The following is a 22,045-nucleotide window of genomic DNA, read 5'->3' on the forward strand; positions in this document are numbered from 1 at the left end:
GCATCTTCACTACTTTTGTTCTGATGTGAAATTCAGTGTTTAAACTTGAAATCAATTGGAAGGTGAGAGAGAAGGAGAAAGAGAAGTTTCTATTATCTCTTACACAAAAGATAAAATATATTTAGCATCAAATTTTAAAAAAAGACTTTGTATATTAATAGCAGATGGCTACTAGTATAATACGCAAAGGCATTGTTCCCAAGTTGTATTCCCTACTGAAAGACATCAGAGTAACCTAGAAAAAGCATTTGGCTAGAAATTAAAAACTATATTTAAATCTCAATTCTGCCAAATGAGCGAAGTTTGATTTTATTAAGTGTAGTTTCTCCCAGACTTAGTTTAGCTGCTGAACTATTCATACATTTTCATGATAATGTGATTTCACAGATAAGAAATAGTTAAAAATTTTTGTAAATATGCAGATGAATGATAGTAAAAGTAGAATTGCAAAATACTCCAGGGAGCTTGTGGGGGAAGCAGCTATAACTCACCACACACTCTCCCCGCACACATATGCTGTACGGATCTTTATAAGAACAGCGCGTTCCATCGTGCACCAGCTGTTTCATATAAGCAACGTCGCCAGTCTCTTTGGATTGACAGTAAAGGTGGCATCTTTTCTTGGCTGCATAAGATGGAGGATCAAATCAACTATTTACATAAAGTGGTATATTTGAGCAGTAGAGTTTATTTTATCTCTAAAATAGAAAGTTTCGACATAATTTCCTGAAAATAAAATGCAGTACAAATAAAACAGGGAAAGTAGGCATATTTGGTGTTTGTTTCATTTAACCAGGATGACCATATGATTTAACATCTATGCTGGGATACTTTTGAGAGTGAAGAGGGGCTCTACTCCTAACTACTCCGGGACAACAGCTAGAAACTGGGACTATCCCAAGCAAATCAGGTTAAATGACAACCATAGATTTAACTGCAGCTCTTCAAAAAATTTTAATTAAGGACCAATTTATTTCTAGTGACACTTAGATTAAGAGATTTCTCTCTTTTTTTTTTTGATCTCATGACTTTGTGTAGTTTTTGCCACTTGTAGAATCTTACTAATTAAATTTAATATAATTTATGTGACTCACTTCACCAAAATAGATCAAAGTAATGTAACATGTAATTCCTACATGGATGCATCTTTTCTTTAAAACAGCTTTGAAACTGAACTCAGCAGTATATTATATCACTTGATAATCATGTAACTATTTTCTCTTATTCACACAAATAAATACAGCAAGAAGTTTCCATTTGAACATATTTAACTGAAAATGCAGGGGTAAGAAGTGAAACATTAAAAAGTAGTTTCCAAGTGTATTTTTTAATAACTAGTGTATGGTACAAAAGTAAAAGGTTGTAAAATGCCTGTTGTTATTAAATAATAGTCATTTTAATTGTTCCTGTGAATTTTAGTGTTTATTGTAAAAGGACTATATTTTCCTCTAGTTATTGAAAAATGACAGATCATAAATATTCCAAAAGCATTTCCTAGCTGAGGGATTTTAGTTGGATAAGAAAACTGAAGCTCTCTTCCATGCTTTTTGTTTTGTTTGCTTTCCACTGATCGTCTTAGTGGTGACGGCAGCAGTGCTGCTTGCCAAGAACTAATCCATAATTCTCACCTCTACAGAAAGTATTGTTAGCCTTACTCCTGGAAACCCAGAAGGGCTTACCCCTATAAGCACCAAGTTTTCTAAGTATCAAGTAGGAATCAAGAGTCTAAGGGACTGGTGTAGACAAAGTGTCAACTCTTAAGAACCATCCACACAGCAGGAAAAGAGAGGGTGTCTGCTCACAGTCAGGATGTTCATACGGCAACCAGTGGTGTTTGGTGTTCTGGTATTCAAAATGGGAGTTACGCTGCTGGCACTGCTGTGCTCTGAAGTCCTCAAAGTGTTTTTGACATTCTTCTGTATTACAAAGCTGGTACTCAAAATTAACACCAGGACAATCCTGACCACCATTGATGGGCCTAAAGAAAAGACAACATTTTAAAAGGCCTTTTGGCTCTGGTCCAGCAGTTGAAGCTTGCAGAAACAGGGCTCGGGGGCAGAAAGCCAGAGCTTCTGAGCTCCCAGCACCAAGTGAATGAACTCATACTTCGTAATTTCAATCCCTTTCCAAAAGCACCATCCTCTCTCTGCTGGGGGTTGGGGAGGGTACCCCAAACTCAACTTAAAGCAGCTTTTCAAACAGTATATTTCAAATGCATGGTGAAAGTATATAAAGAAAAGGAAGATATATATATAGACTCAGGAAATTTATATTTTCTACATTGTATAAAAGATGTAGATGCAACCCAAAGAAACTTGGATGACAGCTCTATGCCCAGTTTCCTCATATCTAAAATGCAAATATTAATCCCATCTTTCTTAGAGAAAAACTGAGAGGACTGGATGAGTTAACATATTTAAAACATTTAGAACAGAATATGGCTCATAGTGAACCTTAGCTGTTCTTATTACTACAATTTTTATTGTTTTTTGACTTCCACTAATACTATCATCATTTCTTCCTCTGAAGACTGGTATATGACACTCAGTCTTTATAAAAGACATGTTCAGAGCCAACCTGCTTCCAGAGACACAGGGCTGCTCACACGTTAAACCCTAGACAAAGAAGAATGTCCTAAATTTAATATTTCGGTTATTTTTTCCCCTTAGAAAATAAATTTTGCTGAGCATATAAAGATTCAAACAATTTAGTTTGGGTAAGCAAATGGATAACGTTCCCCCCCAACAGTTCTTTGGCCTTCTTTTACCACCTTTCTGTTGCCCTGCTCTGAAGCATCTCCCTTCTAACCCTGAGTGTCTGTGGTTGGTTCTGCTTCCGCCCTGATGCGCCTGTGCTACTTGCAGGGGACCTCATGGCCTCACTGCCCAGGTCCTAAAAGCACGGTGATGGATTGATGGGCTTCCCCTGCTCAGCTCCTTAATATTCCTAAACAGCAATTTACTTAAAGTCTCTACTCTTCACTCGAGCCTCTCCTCTTCACCACTGACTACTCTTCACAAAATTGATAAATGGAGATTTACCCAAAATAGACACTTAAACCTTTAGTTGTCATGTTCTATATTTTACATGTACTTCATGAAACAGAATACTAATAACATTCTATTGAAGCATTTTCTGGCCTATCCAAAAATAACCAGAACTGTAGGGGTCACACTCACATTGGATTATTGCACTGGCGTGTCCTGAAACGAACACCAGTTCCACACGTCCGGGAACAGGAGCCAAATTTGGTCCATGATCCCCAGTGGCCATCTTGTTTTTGTTGATTAGCATTCTTCCACATGCAATGGCCCTTATAGCACCACTTAGGAAAATGACAAAAGGCAATTATGAAAATCATGCATCCGCTACAGCTGAAGTTGTTACATAAGAACCACCAATTGAAAGGCTCCATCGCTCCCTGCCCCTTGGGTGAAAATGCATTTAAAATTACCCCCAAAGCAATTATAACAATAAAGTACCCTATAGAAAGGTTAATTTAGACTTGCATTTTTGAATATAAATTTTAAATATTACATTTATGGGTGAGTATCAAACATAAGCGATAAGAATGATTTTGAGCACCCAATTTGCACAATAGAAAATGGGGAAAATTGGGTCCCGGAAAGGATCATCAGTAATATAAGACCATCTGACCAGGAAGAAATTAAGTGGGGACTAATAGAACCCTGAAACCATAGAGGCACTTAGCTTACAGGGCTCAGTGTACGGCAGTTAGTTCTTTTCACTTCTACCATTTTGACTTGCTTTTTTGTCCTACATACAATAGAAGTGTTTCTTTGAACTCAATGTTGGTAAAATTATATATAACACAAATATATTTAGGGAAGTTGGATGTTCAGAGTTGATTTAGAGGATCTTTTTCATAAAGCAAAAACGAATCAACTCATTATTGATCTTAATTTTTTAGTCAAAAGTTTCCAATACTAAATTTTCTCAAGGTAGCAAACATACTCTATGTATTGTGTCTAGCAATAGTGCCTAACAAAGTTTAAACATGAATAATGGCAGGTTTTATTATTATTATTATTATGCTTATAATGTTCATAGCAAGTACAGTTTATAAACATTTAAAATAGAGCTTGAAAGAGCTTTAAAAGAACTAAAACCTAAATAAATCTTCTTTGCCAGCTTTTGGTTTTGTCTATAATATCTTATTTCCAAACTAGTCAAGCCACTTCAATTTGAGTTCTTAACATGCCTTTGTTCGGGGATTAGTGATCTTTCCCCTTATGAGTAGCATAGGTTGGCACTTGGCCAGTTTCTGAGCATTCAGACCTGACTACACAGTTTGAGATTTAAAACCTCTGGGCATCTTTCCCAAAGGAGCAAGGCCAAATCTTTTCTATAAGTTCACAGGACTTTATTTCTGAACAACTTTCACAAGGGGTAGAAGGCAAGCAAGTAAATCAAATCCTATTAATAGAGGCCCAGCTATTCTGCTGAGCTGCCTCTTCCTAGTCTATCAGGAATGGGCCGAATAGTGGTGCCAAAGATGTCAGATTCTGATCCCTGCAATCTGTTAATGTTACCTGATCTGGAAAACAGTCTTTGCAGGTATGATTAGATTAAGGATTTTGAGATGGGGATTATGCAAGTAGGCCCTAACTGCCATCCTGTGTATTCCTATAGGAGAGGGGTAGAGGAAAATCTGCACAAGAAAAGGGGCAATGTGGTTACGGAGGCAGAGACTGGAGTGCTGCAGCCACAAGTGAAGGAATGCAGGCTGCTACCAGAAGCTGGAAGAGGTGACAACAGGTTCTCCACTAGAGCTCCTGGAGAGAGTATGTTCATGCCCACACATTGATTCTGGCTCAATGAAACGGATTTTAAACTTCTGGCTTTCAGAACTGTGAGAGAATAAATTTCTGTTGTTTTAAGCCACCAAACTTGTGGTAATTTGTTTCTACCGTCATCGGAAATAAGTACACAATGTTACCGCATTTCCATAATGAAATCTCATGTACTATGGTATTCATGAAAAAGACAAAACAACTATGTTCATCATTTTCCGGACTTTAAAGATGACTATTATGCCACATATCTTAAATCTTCATTGTACAAATAGATAAAACTCACTTTTCCAGCAGCACATTCAGTCCCATCAAGTGGGGGGCCCTTTTTAGTCTTACAAAAGTAGGGGTTATCTGGATGGCTACACCACAGCTGTTTGCATGGGTCAAAGGTTCGGAACTAGAAGAGAGAGAATCAAAATCTCAATGAAGTACAGATAATATGACATGCACCAAGAATATCTCCTATGCGGTTTCTTCACATCACGTTTCTTGGATATTTTAATTTCAAGTTAATAGTCAATGTTTCAGCATGCTGAGAAAAAAAATACTGTCTAAAAATTCCAAGTACAGATTACTTTAATTTTGCTTTTCTAAAACAGTGTTAAACAATGATTTATCTGAGATTGTCCGATTGATGCAATATTTCTGCATGCTATTTCTCTTTTGTGGTTTTCGAATAGACAATATTGTAATTTTAAAAACAGTAATTGTTATGAACATTTTGAATGTAAAAACATAATGGTTTTACACATCTCAAGCTTCTTTTTATCCCATTATGAACTAGTCAGATATAAATAATAAAAATGTCCATAATGAGCTGACTAAAAACAGAAAATACCTGTCAGAGTTTCTATGTAAGATAATGCAGTCTAGGTATAACAAACTATTACAATACATTCATGTAGTTTACAAATATTTTCCATATATTTGAGCTTCACAACAATCTATGGCTGAGAAATATGGGTTACGAGGCAAGGCTATAGTTATGGTTACAAATAAGACAGTAACAGAGCCAGACTAGAGTCCTGGTTTCCTCACTTAAGAATGTCTTTTTGTTTTCCTAAAACACCACATTATAATATCCAAATGTATGTGTAAGCATACATTTTGTGTGCGCTCTTTATTCATCTGCTCTCCTAACATCTTACCATTCTTTAGATAGATTAAAAAATAGATCAAACACCAGTTTACCCACATATCATTGCCTACAACCAGTAAGTACCCACATATGGCTTTATGGTCAGAGCTTTTTCTTAATTGGTACTCATTTTGGACCTGCGTTTTTTGCTCTAATTCCTATTATTTAATGCAGAAATTACACTTTTCCACAACATTGACCCAAAGCTTTAGAATTCTCAAGTCGAAACATTAATGCGAGCAATTAGGAGCTGACGATGTATGTATAGTTTACAGATGGACCAAATGGCTGTAGATATCTGCATATGGAAGATTTCAAACATCAATTCAACTTCTTTTCTGTACCATTAAATACTTATTTTTCTTGCTCTAATCCATAAAGCATGCTCCAACATATAAAAAAACCATTTCTTCTTCTTTTTAATGAACTACTGAAGTTCAACGTGGAAATTTAATGAAACATACCTCTAATCTGAATAGCTATGTGGAAGACTGGCTTTACCAGATTCCACCGAGCATTTATTATGTGTCTGCATTGTGCTAAACACTTTAGTTACATTATCAAATTGAATCCTGACATCAAGTCTATGAGATAAATACTATTATTATACACATTTTACACATGAGGAATCTAAGCCAGAGAGGTTAAATAAGATGGTCAAAGTCTTATATCTAGTATGTGTCAGATCCAGGCCCTGACGACCTACTGGTCTGACTATGAAGTCCATATTCCTGATCTCCGTGCTATCCCATGTGATTCCCACACGAAGAGATACCAGTGCAACCTTTTTCTATGGCCACAGCTGCATGGAATCCTGGCCAACTAGCTAATGAAAAGCAACCTTTCTAAGGCTTAAAAGTCATCTCTGAAGGTCACAAAAACCAAGAAAACAAACAGAGCATAAAGTTTTGGAGCTGGACAACTCTGATTTCAATATCCAGTTCCCCTATTTATCAGATGTGTGACTTAAGCAATTGCTTAATATCTGTAAGTTTTGGCTTTTTCATCTGTAAAGTAAAAGTATACCAACGGCCATCTAGTCTGCCACAGGATTAAATAGTATATTTAAAAAGATAGTATATTAAAGCACTTTAGCACATAGTGACATAGTAAACACAGTAAAAAATCACTGGTAGATATTCTTATAATTGTACCAGTGAGTCTGTAAAGCTCACCAAACAGAAGCCACACAGATAGATTTAAGAAGCAAGATCTAAATTGACTGTGAGTAACATACCGCAGTGCACATTTTATAACCAACTCCAAAGTCAAAACGACATTGCTCATCCATAGAATAATTGATTCCAGGAAGTTCCGGGAGTTTGGGCCAATCATGTTCAAAAGGGTCATCAAGGAGACAGTCATAGGAACTGTAAGAAGAACAATAGTGCATGTGGTTAAATGTTCTTTTTTTTTTTTTTATCATCTCCTAACAAAAAAGTAATCTTAGGTTACATACTCTGGAATTTCATCGAATCATAGAGCAAGACCACAAAAGTGTATCTTTAAGGGTTTTGGTTTTAATTACATTAAAAAAAATCCTTCGCCCATATTCATTCCAGGAAAATAAGACAAGCATGATTTAGGGATGCAATAGAACTGTGACAGCTTTATTAGGGTCCCTAGCTGAACTCCCACATGGCATGGCAGAACAAATGCTGACACCATGCTATACGGTATAGGTGGTAAACTATGCAGGCATTGCAGAAGCATCCTTTCCACACCCTCAACTCGAATCTGACCATTAGTCAAAGATTCCATAAAGAATTTACTAAAAAGAAACCGTAGTTTAAAAAAATCACTTAAATTCTAGGTTTATGGCTTAAAATACTGTGATTACATTATGGGACCATTGTGTCAAAAGCTGAGTCACAAGAAAACGTTTATTTTTTAAATTTTCTTTTACTGGGAGTTTTGTTATGATCAAGGTTCTAAGAGGCAGTTTCAGGTCTGTATTTCTGTTATGACATAAATGCTCTCATGACATGCAGAAAGGAACATACTGAATGTATCTTTTCAATTCTTGGCCACTGCATCGGGACCAGTGGTAACGATGAAATGCCGCTTGCACCAAGGGAGCCATGACACTTCCCATGGCAGTTTCATCACCGCACCTGTTGCCTTGTCCATCATGCTCCATTCCCAACCTAGAACACAAAGTGATACCTCACTGGTAAGAATATAAGGGCCCTGGATTTTGCTTTATTCATGCTTTAAAAATAAGTACAGCAGGCCCTCGAACAACATCATTTTGTTCTATGTCATTTCCTTGTAACATCGATGAGATGCTGCAGGAACTTAACTCTTGTTTATATCAATCAGCCTATGGTAAAATTGCTTTCATTATACGCTGTTTTGCTTAAAGCTGCAGAACTTATTGACGACATTAAGTAAGGACTTCCTGTACAGGGAAATGTGTATTTTTTAAGTTAAAATGGCTTTTGTGGAGGAGTTACAGATATTGTGAAATAAGAGAAAAATATGACAGAAATGCCTTTCTTATTCTATAGCTATGAAAAATGCAGGGGTGTCTCTGCAAGCCAGTCATTCATTCAGTTTCAGTGCATGATCTCTTCTCTGTTTTCAGCTCCTCACACTTGGCAAGGGCCGATTGCTGCATGCTGGCATGCACTCTGCCCAAAGCGTTAACAATACTGAGAGAAGAAGTAAAGAAAAGACTTTTTTTTTCCCCCCCTTTATAGCTGTCAACAGTGACTTACACATGGCCAGTTTCATGGGCTACTACAAAAGCAGATGAAAAACCATCCTCATGATTCAGGGTACAACTTCTCACTGGATGACACATGCCTGTGACTGGAGCATATCCTGTAGAGAATAACAATTACTTTTATTTTCATTTTATGAGAAAACCCATTAAGAATTACTACTGGATCTTTGCCTAGGGGTGAAAAATGCCTTTCAGGAAACAGAGACAGTATTGTTTCGCTGCTAGCATTGTGCCACATTCTCTTGGGAAAACCACAGGTAACGGTCTCTAAAAAGATTCATTGGGTCCGCATTTTCTCCCTTCCTAAGGGAAGGAACTGCCCGGGTTACCATTCTGTTCTGCCCACCAACTAAGCCTTGTCTTCGTGTTTTAGTGAATGGTCCTTCGTATCATAATACCAATGAAGGGAGCCAGAAATTCCATCAACATTGAAAAGAAAATCATCAGTCTACTTTTTTCCAAAGCCTACATCAGAATTTATTAGATAAATGTAAGCTGACTTTGGAAGAATGCTCATTGGCAGCAGTCATGTCTCATGGCATCTCTTTTCCCATTCCAAACACTTAGTGGGAATCACACTGCATTTTACAGCATCCCCTCCATACCCCAAGTGCACAATCATTATTTTAAAGGCAATTATAATTTATTATAGCATTTAAGTGGCATTTAACATTGCGAATTCCACAGAAGTCACTGGAAGCAATAGAAAATGTACGCTTGGCTGATGCATGGTGGAAAGTGGTGGTAGAAATGTGAACATTTGAACAGATTTGGGATTGCTTTTGAAAAATCATGCCCTTAAGTTTTTCTTCTACATATTAATGGAAATACCTTGCATTCCAGCAGGTCCAAAGTCTTGCCTGGTTAAGAAAATTGCATGATCATGGTGTTCAGCATGGTTGGGATCAGATTTTTGTTGTTGGCAAGCCCAGCGACACACATTCTCCAAGCTTCTGGATGGGTTTCCCCTTTCTATGAGGCTGATGGACTGAGAGGGAACAATATATTGAATGCATACATAATATTTTCCCAAAAGCTTCCTTAATAACTTTCTCTGAAGTCAACATTTGGGATTACAGTTTTTAAATAATAGTAGTTCAATATTATTATTTGGGGCTTGTTTAGATACCTACTTTCCATTGGGAGTTTTAAATGTCCACGAAGGATATCTTTATGATAATATTACCTGTGTGAAAGGTGACTGATACCATTTATGGGAATATGTGATGGTGAGATTTGTTATTGTGAGGCAACTCAATGTCAGTGATTTGGTTAAGAATTCTAGTAGTCTAAATATTTTCTAATTCAGCTTAGATTTTTAGTTTCATAATATATTAAGAATTAAAAATAGAGAGAAAAGTTCTGGCATAAGACTTATCCTGAGCTGTTAAAGTAAAAAATCATTAGCTGTGTTTTTTTTTGGTGGGGGGGGGGTGGCGGTCAAGAATTAATCAACATATGGGAACAATATAAGTTCTTCAATGAGCTGGCAAAACTAGTCCAACCTTTGTTTATGAGGAGTGGTAAAATTATATAAACCTCATACTGAATAAAACAACTTCCTTTTAATGTCACAGCAATAAAGAGGGGTGTACACTTATCTTGTAGTTTCAATAAATGGATTGAAGTTCCTTGGAATGTTGCTACTATCACATTATGGTCAGGAGGTAAAAGTTCAGAGGGAAAGGGTCCATCCTTCAAGAACCCAGGAGCCACACTTCCCAGAGTAGTTCCAATGGAATGAGAAATTCAACTTGCAATCCCAAATTAGTCCCTACTTGGCTGACAGACTAAGAGTTTTGTTATATTTCAGCAAATGTTATTATCAGTGTTTACATTCTTAATAAAATTAGCTTGGTTTGTTATATACTGATCACATACTTCTACAAACAAATGATTTAACAACCAATTGAAGGCCGTTGACATCTCTGGCTGGAGCTGACTTGTACTCAGTGTTAGTGACACAAAGTTGGTTGGTCAAGTTAATGAGACAAAGATCAATGACACCCTCTCATCAGAAAATGATAGTGGATGTTAAATACATAATGAAATGCAAACACGTGCATTTTTCCAAATATATAATTTCATTAGTATTTCATAACCAGGAGAATTTAATTATGGAAAGAGGCCATATAATTTTAAACATCAAAAAAATTGCCAAGTTAGTCACTTCCCCTATGTTTTCTCCTCAAAATGAGAATCCATTCCATCCTTTTCATTATATCCAAGGACAGGGACACATCTAGTGCCATTTGAAAGCCAAAGTTAATTACATTACATGAAATGTCTACTGTGTGCTTTTTGATCCAACTTTTAATTTTCAAAGAACTAAAACTCTTTTAAATGAAAATATTCACTGGATGCTTCATTTTTAAGTGGAAGTATATACATGTAAATTTGTTTTTAACAAATCATGAGAGGGCAAGGATCTTTGTTATTTTCCTTTGCTGATATATTCGAAGCACCTAGAAAGTACCTGACACATAATAGGCACTCAATGTAGATGTTCTGAATGAATAAACGAATCATAAATTTAATAATAATGACAGACTAAGGAAATTCTTTTTCCTTATAATGGCATCCATTTGTTTTCACTTATAGTCATGCCTAAAGTCAAAATTATGATCTACAACACAGAGGCAAACAAAGTCAATGGTACCAGCACAAGGATCATTCATCATCTGCACAAACTTGGAGATCTCCACTCATTGTGGCAGTTTCTCTTGGGTTCAGAGCAACTCAGGTTAATGTGATACATATCTATGTCACTTGTTAGCTGTAGTTTCAGCAATTTAATCTTGTTTTTTAATCCAGTCCTTACTTTCCATAGCTTGCATATTTTAAGCCAGTTTACCTTTGCATAACCCAGCATGATCATGCGTACCAGGACCACATTTATATGCACTCCTAGGGACTCATCATGGTAAATTTCATTCACCTAGAAACGAAGCAGATAATTACCAAAGGCAACACAAAGGATTTCGTAAAATGAGTAACAATTAATGGATCAGCCATGTAATCACAAGCGCTGAAGTCAAAACACTTTTTCAAAAAAAAATTAGTTTAAGCTGAACTCTGAAATGAAATTACTTACTGTTAGCTTTGGAATAATTGTTGAATACATGATTTACTGATTTTGTCAACTCCAGAGTATCATGAACATAGAGAATATGCTTTAAAAGGGCTTCATTAAACTATTGTAGTGTAAGAAAAGAGTCCATGTGTGCTATAATCCACATATAACATTTACCAAAAGCAACCACAAGAGGGTGACTCTAGCGTAATGTCTGCTAGCTTTGAGTGGCTGCAACCATGTAGAGGGAAACAGACAGCAGGCATTTGCCTGCTAGGATGCCCATGTCACTACCAGGGGTGGTACGTCTGGTTGGAGGAGACCATGGAAGTGAACCCAGTGTGCAGGAGTGGGGTCTTCTCAGTGTCCCCCTCGGCAGTGGGATAGCTGGGGTAATGGATATTTGCAGAGTCCTACAAAATAGAAGTCCTTCAATATTTGAATTATTGTGAATGTATGGGTGCATACCAGATGAATGTCCATCTCAGATATAGAGCAGAAGAGCAAAGTTGAGTCACTCCTTTTTATTTAATTTTTAAAATTAGGTTGAAATTTCTAAAGTGATTTTATATATTGTAAAATCATAGATATTAGAATTTAAGCAATCTCAGAGGTGAGTATAATACAGTTTTATAAAGATGATGAACATGAAGACTAGAAATTAACCAGTGTGCAAAAACATACAGTTAGTTATTAGCAGATATGACTCTATAGTGGACTGTCATTGTATTTTCTGATCAAGCTAATACAAAATTAGTGTCAATAAAGAATGCTTAGTAAGTTCGCAAGTGCCAGCAGGAGTGAGAAAAGTGGGGTTATCTGGCTAGATTAAAAAGTTAGCTGTTCCTGAGAACAGGGACCCAACATTTGTTAAAATAACTAAAAGAGAAAGTGCAATTCAATTTGAGATCCAGGAGGACTGGATAGTGAACACAGCAAATTTAAAAGCTATAGAGAAAAGATAGACATAATCTCATAGAGAGAGGTGTTAAAAAGAAATATAACTCAAGAATGATAAAATGCTCTAAAAAAAATAAAAGAAATTCATGAATCATAAAATTGAGAAATGCTGCACAGATCAAGATACAGACCAAAATATCTCAAATAAAATGTTTCAAGAATATATTGGGACTAAACAGAACACCTTTAAAAATCAAGCCTTAAATGTAGACTAAAGCACACTTACTGAATTTGTAGGTGGAACGAAAAAAGGGAAGAATAGCTAAGATGAAGATAAAAGATCAGATGAAGTTCATATATATATGAAAGATGACAAAGTATAGATATAGAGTCCTTTTAAATGGGGAAATGCATGTATATATACACACATTCATTTACAAATATACACACAAGCATAGAATAGTAAGATCCATTTAATACCTGTTCAAAATGGGCCAAGGATTGGAAAAACAAACAAACAAAAAACAAACAAACTGCAATCAGGTGTGCAGGCAGGTAGCTCATCCCCAAGCTGTCCCACTAATAGGCCAGATCACACCTCAAGTATTGGGTTCCTTTTGTCTGTGTAGTCAAATAATACAAGAGAGGTGTTGACAAACACAAATGTATCCAGAGAAGAACAAAGAGCTAGGAACTTAGAGAATATGTCACATAAAAAATGACTGGGGATACACAGTGGCTAAGAGCCTGACACCAGACACCAATAGTCTCAGTGGACATCGTGGTTCAACCCCTCATTGCTTGTGTGGTCTTCATCTTTCTGAGCCTCAATCAAATGGACATAGTAAGAGCACTATCTCACAGGGTTAGGGTAAGAATAAAAATATTTAATTCATGCAAGTAAATTCTCAAAAAATTCTAGTGAAGGGGAGGGAGGGACATTAAAGAACATTAGAGTGTGGGAAGTAGAAAAGAAACACCTACAAAGAAGACTTAGTAGCCACCATATGGAAAAGGGATTTGATTTACCCTGTATAGCTACAGAAAATAAAACTAAAAAACCATGGGTTCACATTATTAAAGGGGTGGAATTCTGGTCAATATAAGAAAAATTAAGTGCTGGGCAAAAAGTTGTGAACTTCTTATGACCTTTTCTGGTCATGGGCAAATGCTCTTATCTTACTGCCTAATTGAAGACGGACTCTCCCCGCCTCTTCTGCATTAATTAGCTGATAAGAAATTCCTAACATTATAGTTGCAATAAAAGTAAAAAGTCTGAAGCCATGCCTGTCACTAACATTCACCCAGAGATTCATGGATACTTCGAGACTTCTTGTACAACAGCTATTTTGAATCGGCAGCAGGGCTTCACTCGATATGTACTTTGCTTAATGTAATTGAAATGTAAATGCATTCAATATAAAAAGTAAAAAAGGTTGAAAGCAATGTTAGTAAATACACAAAATATGAGAACAATAAAAATTAAAACTAAAGTAGTCAGGTTTTAAAAAAAGTGAATTAATTTCTGGAGAAAAGGTGATGGAGGGGAGAAAGGCACTTAGAGCCATTGCAGAATAGTGACAACTATCTTTTAAATGTCATAGTAAACCCCTATATCAGGAAATCTTAGAATCATGAAGTTATCAGAAAGTGGTGGTAATGGCAAATGGCTTGTGGTATCTGAGTTAGTATAATGTACATATAATCACCCTAAATTAGAATATTCCTGTGTACTTGAATTTTAAAATAAGTACAGTGCCAAGAAAGTATAATGGACAAAACTCATGTTCTCAATGGCAATATTACACAAATATATTTCATCTATTTCATAGCAATATTATATTGTAAAATGATGGAATTAAAGGATACTTTCTGAAAGCCAAATTTACCGTTTGCCAAAAGAAAAATTTTATTTAACAAAAGTCACTATTATGCCAGACTAATTAGATAATAGAGTGCTCTGGTGGAAATCAAAATTAGTTAGGAAATGTTCAGAGTCAGCACACATTTGTGAATTGTCACAGGGTATACCCAAATTATCATGGGTAAGAATAATCAAATATAAGGCACTAATATTTACACACAGCAGAAAGTAGTCTTTCAATATGGCAAATCAACAAATATTAAGTGTCTGTATTGTGCAAAGCACTGGATATCACTTATTGTTTTGCCCTTCAAGGTTTAAAAAGTTGCTTCCTATACATTATTCACTTTTAAAATGTACTTAATTTGGTGGCTTTTCATCTTACCAGGCCTTATCAATAATAGGAATCAATATTTGTATACTCTAAGACACTATAGGCTATGATAAGAGTTGAAGAAATAATTAGTATCACAGGATTAGCTATTAAAAGACCTCGATTCAGTCCCAGCTATGCGACCGATAAACTGAGTAACCTCATGTTTGTCACTTAACCTCTCTAAGCATGTTTTCTCACTGGCAAACTGTAATTAGACTTGCTTTGCCTACCTCACAGGTTGTTCAAAACAAGCAAAATGCCACACAACTTACCCTCAGCATAATATAAAGTACTTTAGCACTCTTCCACCTACCCATGCCAAAAGTTTTTAAAGATTTATGGATGTATTTTCATAATCTACTTGAAAAGAGCAAAAACAAACAAACAAACAAAAATACGCGCCCCCCACCCCGCCCACGAAAACCCAACTGACTGGTCTTAGTTTTCACTGAAAGACACATCAAGACTCATGCTTGAAATGTGTTTAATTTCAGTTGAATGAAAGATGTAGTTTAACCTATCAAAAAAAAAAAAATGAAACTAATTTTTTCAAGAGTATTGTCTAAATGTGCAAAAGCTCTTTCCAGCAGATGGCAGTACGTACACTTTAGAGGGGGGAAGGGACAGGCTGCTTAATACACCTGAATGTACTGACACACTAGTGGGTGTGTCTGCCTTTTCTTATATTTATATATAAACAAAATAACTTCTCTAACATTAAATAAGAATTTAAAGATATTTTAACCTGAAGAAGGCATTGTGAATTTTGATCGCTTTATTTATGACTCTTAAAAGCAAAGAAAAATACTGAAGACATCTTTATTTAGATTGTTTTTCAGTGTCACCTGATTAAAACTTTATATAAAAGGCATAAAGAAACACTCCCTTGACTTAGCTTTAAATCACAAATTTAACGGTCAATAAATGATATAAAGAAAAAACTAAAAGCATGTCATACTGAATTAACCATTCGAATCTGTCAAGATGAACTAAAATAATATTTGTTTAGAAAACATTTTTACAACTCTTAGTGACAAGGAAAGTAATTTTTTCCTTAGTAAAAACATCAACAACAAACAAAAACAACAGCTAATATTACATATAGCTTTTTGGCTTCCACATACTGTTCTAAATCTTCATTCAAGTAATCCTTGCAACGACTTTAGAGATATTATCTCCATTATATATTTAAAGAAATTGAGCCCCTCACACACCAAAAAAGAAAAATTGAGGCCCAGAGAAGTTAAGTGACTTGCCCAAAGTCAATTAGCACACACAGCAAAAAATGAATGTCTAGGCAGTCTGACTCCAGAGTCAGTAATTTTCAGCATATTGCTACACTTCCACAGACCTGCAGGACACAGCACTGTCGTTATGCACGAAAGATCTGGTTTTAGAATAATCAATAGTGATTTGCTACCCCTGAGTTTAAGAAACTAGAGTAAAATCATATTGATAAAGAGAACTTAAAAATTTACTTTCTTTTCATAACATTCCCTCATGTAAATTTTAAGGAAATAAGGAATTAGATTCAATTTACTATAACTGAGAATTTCTTGATTATCATATAATGTATTCTAAAAAAAATATTGAGAAAAAATAAAGAGGAGCTAGAGCTGATCATTGGAAAATCTGAGTAAGACTTGAAAAGATAGAGCTAAAATTTATAACCAATGTTTTAGGTTGTAAGAAAACCATTAGGCATAAAGATTCTAAGAAGTCACATATCTGACACTACAAAAGACATATCAAAGTCTGTGAAAAACTGACTATCCTTTCATCATGTGAGCCAATCTATTGGAGCATGGGTAGATTTTCTGTGAGGTGTTTAAGGTTGAGCCCAGAGTCTTTATTAAATTACCTGAAAGGAGTAAACAGAACATTAATTCAATTTTCAGATGCTATTAAATTGAGAGGGGTTACCAATGATGTGAGGGGGGAAAAAGGTAAAATCAAGTCGAGTATTCTTTTCCTTGAAAAGAAAATTCCTTCCAGGTTTGTTCCCGGACAGGACAATTTCTCCAAGGACATTTCCCTGGCAGGACAATCTGACCTGCTTTGTCTGACTAGCTGATGAACAGCTTTGTCTGGCGTCAACAAAGCAACATTCGTTTTTCTCTCAGATGAGTGGATTAGGTCTTGAGTGGCAGTATAGCTTAGTGGTTAAGAGCATGGGCTCTGTAGCCAGACTGCCTGGGTTTGATCTTAGCTGTGTAACTGTGGGCATGTTACTTGTCTCTGTGCCTCAGTTTTTCATCTGTAAAAATGGGATAATTATAGTTCTGTCCTTATAAGATTGTTGAGAAGAATAAATGAGCTCATATATGTATAGTCCTTAATGTTGACTTGTTCCTGCAAATATGAAAATGAAAATTGTTAGCCATCATTAGTATAGTTATTCACACAGAAATGAATAAATGGTACATGTATATGATTTTTTTAAAGAAAGACTTTTGGTTAACTGAAGGCAAACAAGTAATAGGATAATCTAGGAGATTTTGGCTGGAAGAATAAATAATTCTGAAATAAATTGGGAAAAATGTAACTCTATCCCCAACTATCTCTTGTAGATCTAAAAGTTCCAAACACATACTTAACTTGGATTTTCAGCCCTGTACACTATATTCCATTTTCTCAGAGTAGGTAGCTGTCTTCCAACTTGCCAACTCTTCTTCCCTCACCCCCAATTTCAGACAAATAAGTGCTTTTAATGAATAGTCTTATCAAATATTTACTGAACAGGTGCTGTGTACTCAATTGTCCTAGGGGTGAGAAACTGAATAGTAAATGAGTTTGAGTCTGTTCTTATCATGAATATATTCTAACAGGCAAAAAGAAATAAACACAAAAAGACATGTGGACAAGGTCATTTCAGAGGGAAACAGGTGCTATGAAATAAATAAATCCAAGTGACGAGATAGAGGCTAAGAGGTTGAGGAAGAAGTTACCTGAGGCTGAGCAGTCAGAGCAGGGAGATGCATGGACAGGAAGGAGGTGGTCTGTGCCTAACTGAAGAACGAGCAACTGAGGCAAAGGAAAGAGCAAGGGTACAAGCTCCACTACATTATCATGAAAATTTACATCCTATCACCACTTTAGCAAGAGACTGAGACTTAGAGAATGTCTATGATTTTCCCCTCAAATAATTAGCACAGCCAAAAGTCAAATAAGCCTATGCGATGCCAACTGCTGTTTTTCTTCACAGCTACCTTGCCTGTCTTTTTCTTTCTGTCACAGTGGAATTGCTAAGTGTCTACTTTCTTCTAAGGCTCTTTCTCACTTCCTTAAAGACATTCACTCAAAAAAATCAACTTTGTTTTTCTTATTCAATCTCTCCCTTTCTCGATATTCCTTTTCCTCTTTTATTAATATTATCAAAAAAATGTCCTTCATCGTAAAAAGTAACCTGCCTACGTTTTGTAGCATTTAGTACTGTTTACCACTATACTCTTCAATAATATAATTCTGTATTTTTTAAGCAATTTGAGCTTATCTTGTTCTGCCTAATCTGCACATGTATGTCAGTGTATCTTAAAGTTTTGTTTTTGATTCTCTTCTCTTCTCACCTACATTCCCTGAAAAGTTCCATCTGCTGCTGTTTCTTCAACCACTACCTATAGGCTGATTAATTCCAAATGTTTATATATCTAAAAGCAATTCACCTCTCATACTCCAAAGCTATCTGTTCAATTCTAGTAACAAACAAATCTATTTGGAAATATAAATAACTATATATCTCAGAGTGTACTCGTCTTCTCTCTAAAATCTATTCTCTTTTGAATATTCTATCACAGTTGAAGACTAAATGACCCTCGATTTCTTCCTCTTCTTCAAGTATTATAGTGAATCTATTACCAAGTCCCATGGAAATTTCTTAAACCTATCCTTCCTACCTGCCTCCGCATCTAGCAGCTCAGCACCTATCCAACTCAGTTGGACTGCTGCAATAGCTTGCTAAAACTTTAGCATTTGGGGAATTAGGGCCCATTTCAGTAGTTCTCCAGGAGGGCAGATTATAAGAATTAAATGATTGTTTTCAATAAGCATGAGTCTGTGCTTTTATGTTAATTATGATTTTACCTCACTTATGCATCAAAGTTAGTTTGGGTGGATCAAGAGCAGGCAATTTGGCTACAAGGCCTTACAAACTCTTCTGGCCTTTGGAACAGCAGAAGTATACCAAAAGCACAGGTAGAACTGATTAACCTTCTTCAAGAATGGAAAAAATGATTTCCCCAGCAAGCTAAAAAGCTTTCTGTGTTTTAGGGCCCTGGGAAAAAGGAAGAATGGAATAAAACTGGGAAGGATAAGGTCAGTCAGATTAATTTTAGCATAAAAAAAGGAAAAATGAGTGAATGTCAGGAAAGAAATCTGGGGCTGAAGAATCAAAGGGGAAAGAGAAAACTGAGGTGCTACATACAGTAAAAATCAGAGAGACCTCTGAGGCAGCAACACTGTGTGGATGTCGTGTTATGTTAATGTAATCTGTGATGTGAGAATGCCCTTTAGAATGACTGGTCCAGGACATTCAAGGGAAGGTGTGCATGTTTATATGCGGGGTGGCTGAACTGACTTGTGCTTACTCTAATCTGACTCTGACCCGGTAAATTCAATCCACATTGGGGATAGTAAGATAGTTTGCTGAGGCAGGGAGGGGTTGTGTAAACCACAAGGAGTTTGGAGCCAGACAGAATCTGGTTTGTCCTCTCATTCTGGCACATAAATATTATGTGTCTATGTTCACAGCACAGTTTCTAACAGAGTCTCTTCCTCCAGATCATTGTAATAAATCTAGGATTCTCTTTCTAAAATATAGACTGATCAAGTTACTCATCTTCTTTAAAACACTTTATGACTCTTCATTAGCAAGGTAAAAATCAAACTGTTTAGGATGGCACATGTTTTTCTAAAGTCCCAGCTGCTCTATCCAGCCTCATCTTCTACATTCTCCACTAAATGCCCCTCAGTTTCACTTACAGGTACAACTCCAGTGGCTCCAAAGAGCTACCACTTTTAGTATCTTTTTACAATCTGTTCTCCATCTTCCAAGTCCCATCTTCTCTTTTCCTAGCAGAGAAATGCCCATTTATTCTCTAAAGTCCAACTAAAATGACATATCCTCTATGAAGACTCCATCTGCCACTGGAATTATTTGCTAAACCATATCCCCTCCTTTTCAATTAATGTTTACATAATACTTTGCAGCTGAATCTTTTGAAGAAACTATCACTTTTTATTATTGTTATTTGTTGATTTGTTTATTTCACCTGCTAGAATTAGCTCCTTATGGAAAAGAGCTAAATTTTATTAATTTTTTACCTCTCTAGAATCTAACAGAACTTGGTCTACAAGAGGATCTGTATGCTAGGTGAATTAGTGACAAGAGGACAGTGTGAATTCAAATCTAAGAAATGGATCGAAGACAACGACCCAAGATAGAAACCCACTGCATGATTTGCTTAGGTTGCCTAAACATATACTCCCCAGATAAATCTGTCTTGCAAACATTAGTTAAGAAGTCAAAAGCAGTGTTGAGATGTAATGATCACTAAGTAACCAGTAACCACACATATTTGCTCTTTTTTTTTTTTTTTTTTTTTTTTTATGCCTACTGCACCTGGTCTTCCTAGGTGGTCTCCCATCTAAGTACTAACCAGGCCTGACCCTGCTTAGCTTCTGAGATCAGACAGGATTGAGCTTGTTCAGGGTGGCATGGCCGTAGACCATGGACTGTGGCTCCACTGGGGCACAAACTCAGGACCTTCTGCATGTAAAGCAGACATGCTAACTTCTGCACTATGGAACCATGTCCCGTATTTGCTAACTCTTGAATAAGTCCATTAGTGCTTTGTTAGGACCAGAGTACTTCTGTGAGTACAAATTTTCTTTTAAAAATCTTAGATAGGAAAACCTGCCACATCCAGATAACACAACTATGCTGCTATTAGTTCATTATCCATCATAATGAACAGTAGTCAATGTCAATATAAAAAAGAATTGATGATTTCTTCCTTGATTATTAATGATTACTTAGAAGTATAAGATTGTTTTTCATACTAGGAGGCATCCTTTTAAATCAACTGTTTTCTTTTCACTTGGTAAATCCTGAAGATTAAGGCATAGACTCAATTGTCTGCAGGGCATTAAAAATTTCATAAATCTTAGCGAATGACAAGGATAACTGCCACAGGCAGCAAAGTGTTGGTGACAGGGAACATCTGGCACAATTGAAAGAAAACAATCCACCCTCTAAACCACAAAATCTGCTTCACCGCTCTGTTAGAATTTTAAACTGGATTGCTAGCTGCTTTAATTCAATCAGGCATGTAACTGAATTCTCATTTCAATAACTTGAATGGTATTCTCACAAGACACAGAAACGGTAAAGGAAAGACATCAGAGTTTTATTTGGCAAGGGATATACAAGAAGCAGTAAAACTTAGGGAGGACAAGCACTGGGCTCTGAAGGCAGAGAGATGTGGACTCAAGTCTTGGCTATGCCATCTATTGGCTGTTTGATTCTGGGAAAGCTGCCTAACTTCTCTAAATCTCAATCTCCTCATCCATAAACTGGGACTGGAAATTAACATATTTCAGGGTTGTGGAATATTATATAATTCATGTAAAGTATTTAGCACAGGACCAGACAGACAGCAAAGGCAAAATATTAGTTGGTAGTCACATAGCCTTAACAACATTAAATCATTCTTTGAATCTAGACCTAAAACTAGATGATTCTGAACACCTTCAAAGATTTCATCACTAACCTTCATTCCACACAGTCTGTTTTGTTTTTTCATAGATCACACCATGTCCATAAATGGCACCATCATCCATCACTATTCAAGCCAGAAAAGTATAAATCACAGTGGATTCGTCCCATTCCCTCAGCTCCCGCTCTTTATGCACTGGCAAATTCTATTGATTCTACCATAAATACTCCCTTGTTATTGTAATCACCATCGTCTCTTCTCTAAACATCTACAATTAATTTTCTGTTTGTCTGTCTTCATTGTTCTTAAACCTCTCCAATCTATTTCTTACAACACAGAAAAAGGCCTTCAATGGCTTTTCTTTAATCCACTTAAAACTGAATTCAAGCTCCTCCTATGACCTGACCCCATGGTTAAGGTGCTATCTGCCACTTTT

At 36.2% G+C, this 22,045-nt stretch overlaps 1 protein-coding gene and 1 pseudogene across 4 annotated transcripts in view; both read right to left on the bottom strand.

Annotated features, from left to right (window-relative positions):
• ADAMTS3 (ADAM metallopeptidase with thrombospondin type 1 motif 3) overlaps positions 1-22,045 on the bottom strand; it is a 242,380-nt gene that overhangs the window by 26,675 nt on the left and 193,660 nt on the right. For all 4 annotated transcript variants that reach the window (XM_023530862.1, XM_023530863.1, XM_011360511.2 and 1 more), the window contains 9 exons: positions 11,538-11,621; positions 9,515-9,671; positions 8,676-8,781; positions 7,959-8,102; positions 7,193-7,325; positions 5,101-5,214; positions 3,180-3,325; positions 1,803-1,978; positions 492-625 (listed from right to left, as the gene is read on the bottom strand). In XM_023530862.1, the coding sequence (XP_023386630.1) occupies positions 492-625; positions 1,803-1,978; positions 3,180-3,325; positions 5,101-5,214; positions 7,193-7,325; positions 7,959-8,102; positions 8,676-8,781; positions 9,515-9,671; positions 11,538-11,621 (1,194 nt within the window). The remainder of the gene's footprint in view (positions 1-491; positions 626-1,802; positions 1,979-3,179; positions 3,326-5,100; positions 5,215-7,192; positions 7,326-7,958; positions 8,103-8,675; positions 8,782-9,514; positions 9,672-11,537; positions 11,622-22,045) is intronic.
• Positions 20,502-20,620, bottom strand: LOC111740046 (annotated as a pseudogene).

The sequence above is a fragment of the Pteropus vampyrus genome, unplaced genomic scaffold (assembly GCF_000151845.1).
Source record: "Pteropus vampyrus isolate Shadow unplaced genomic scaffold, Pvam_2.0 Scaffold56, whole genome shotgun sequence".
Lineage (NCBI taxonomy): Eukaryota > Metazoa > Chordata > Mammalia > Chiroptera > Pteropodidae > Pteropus > Pteropus vampyrus.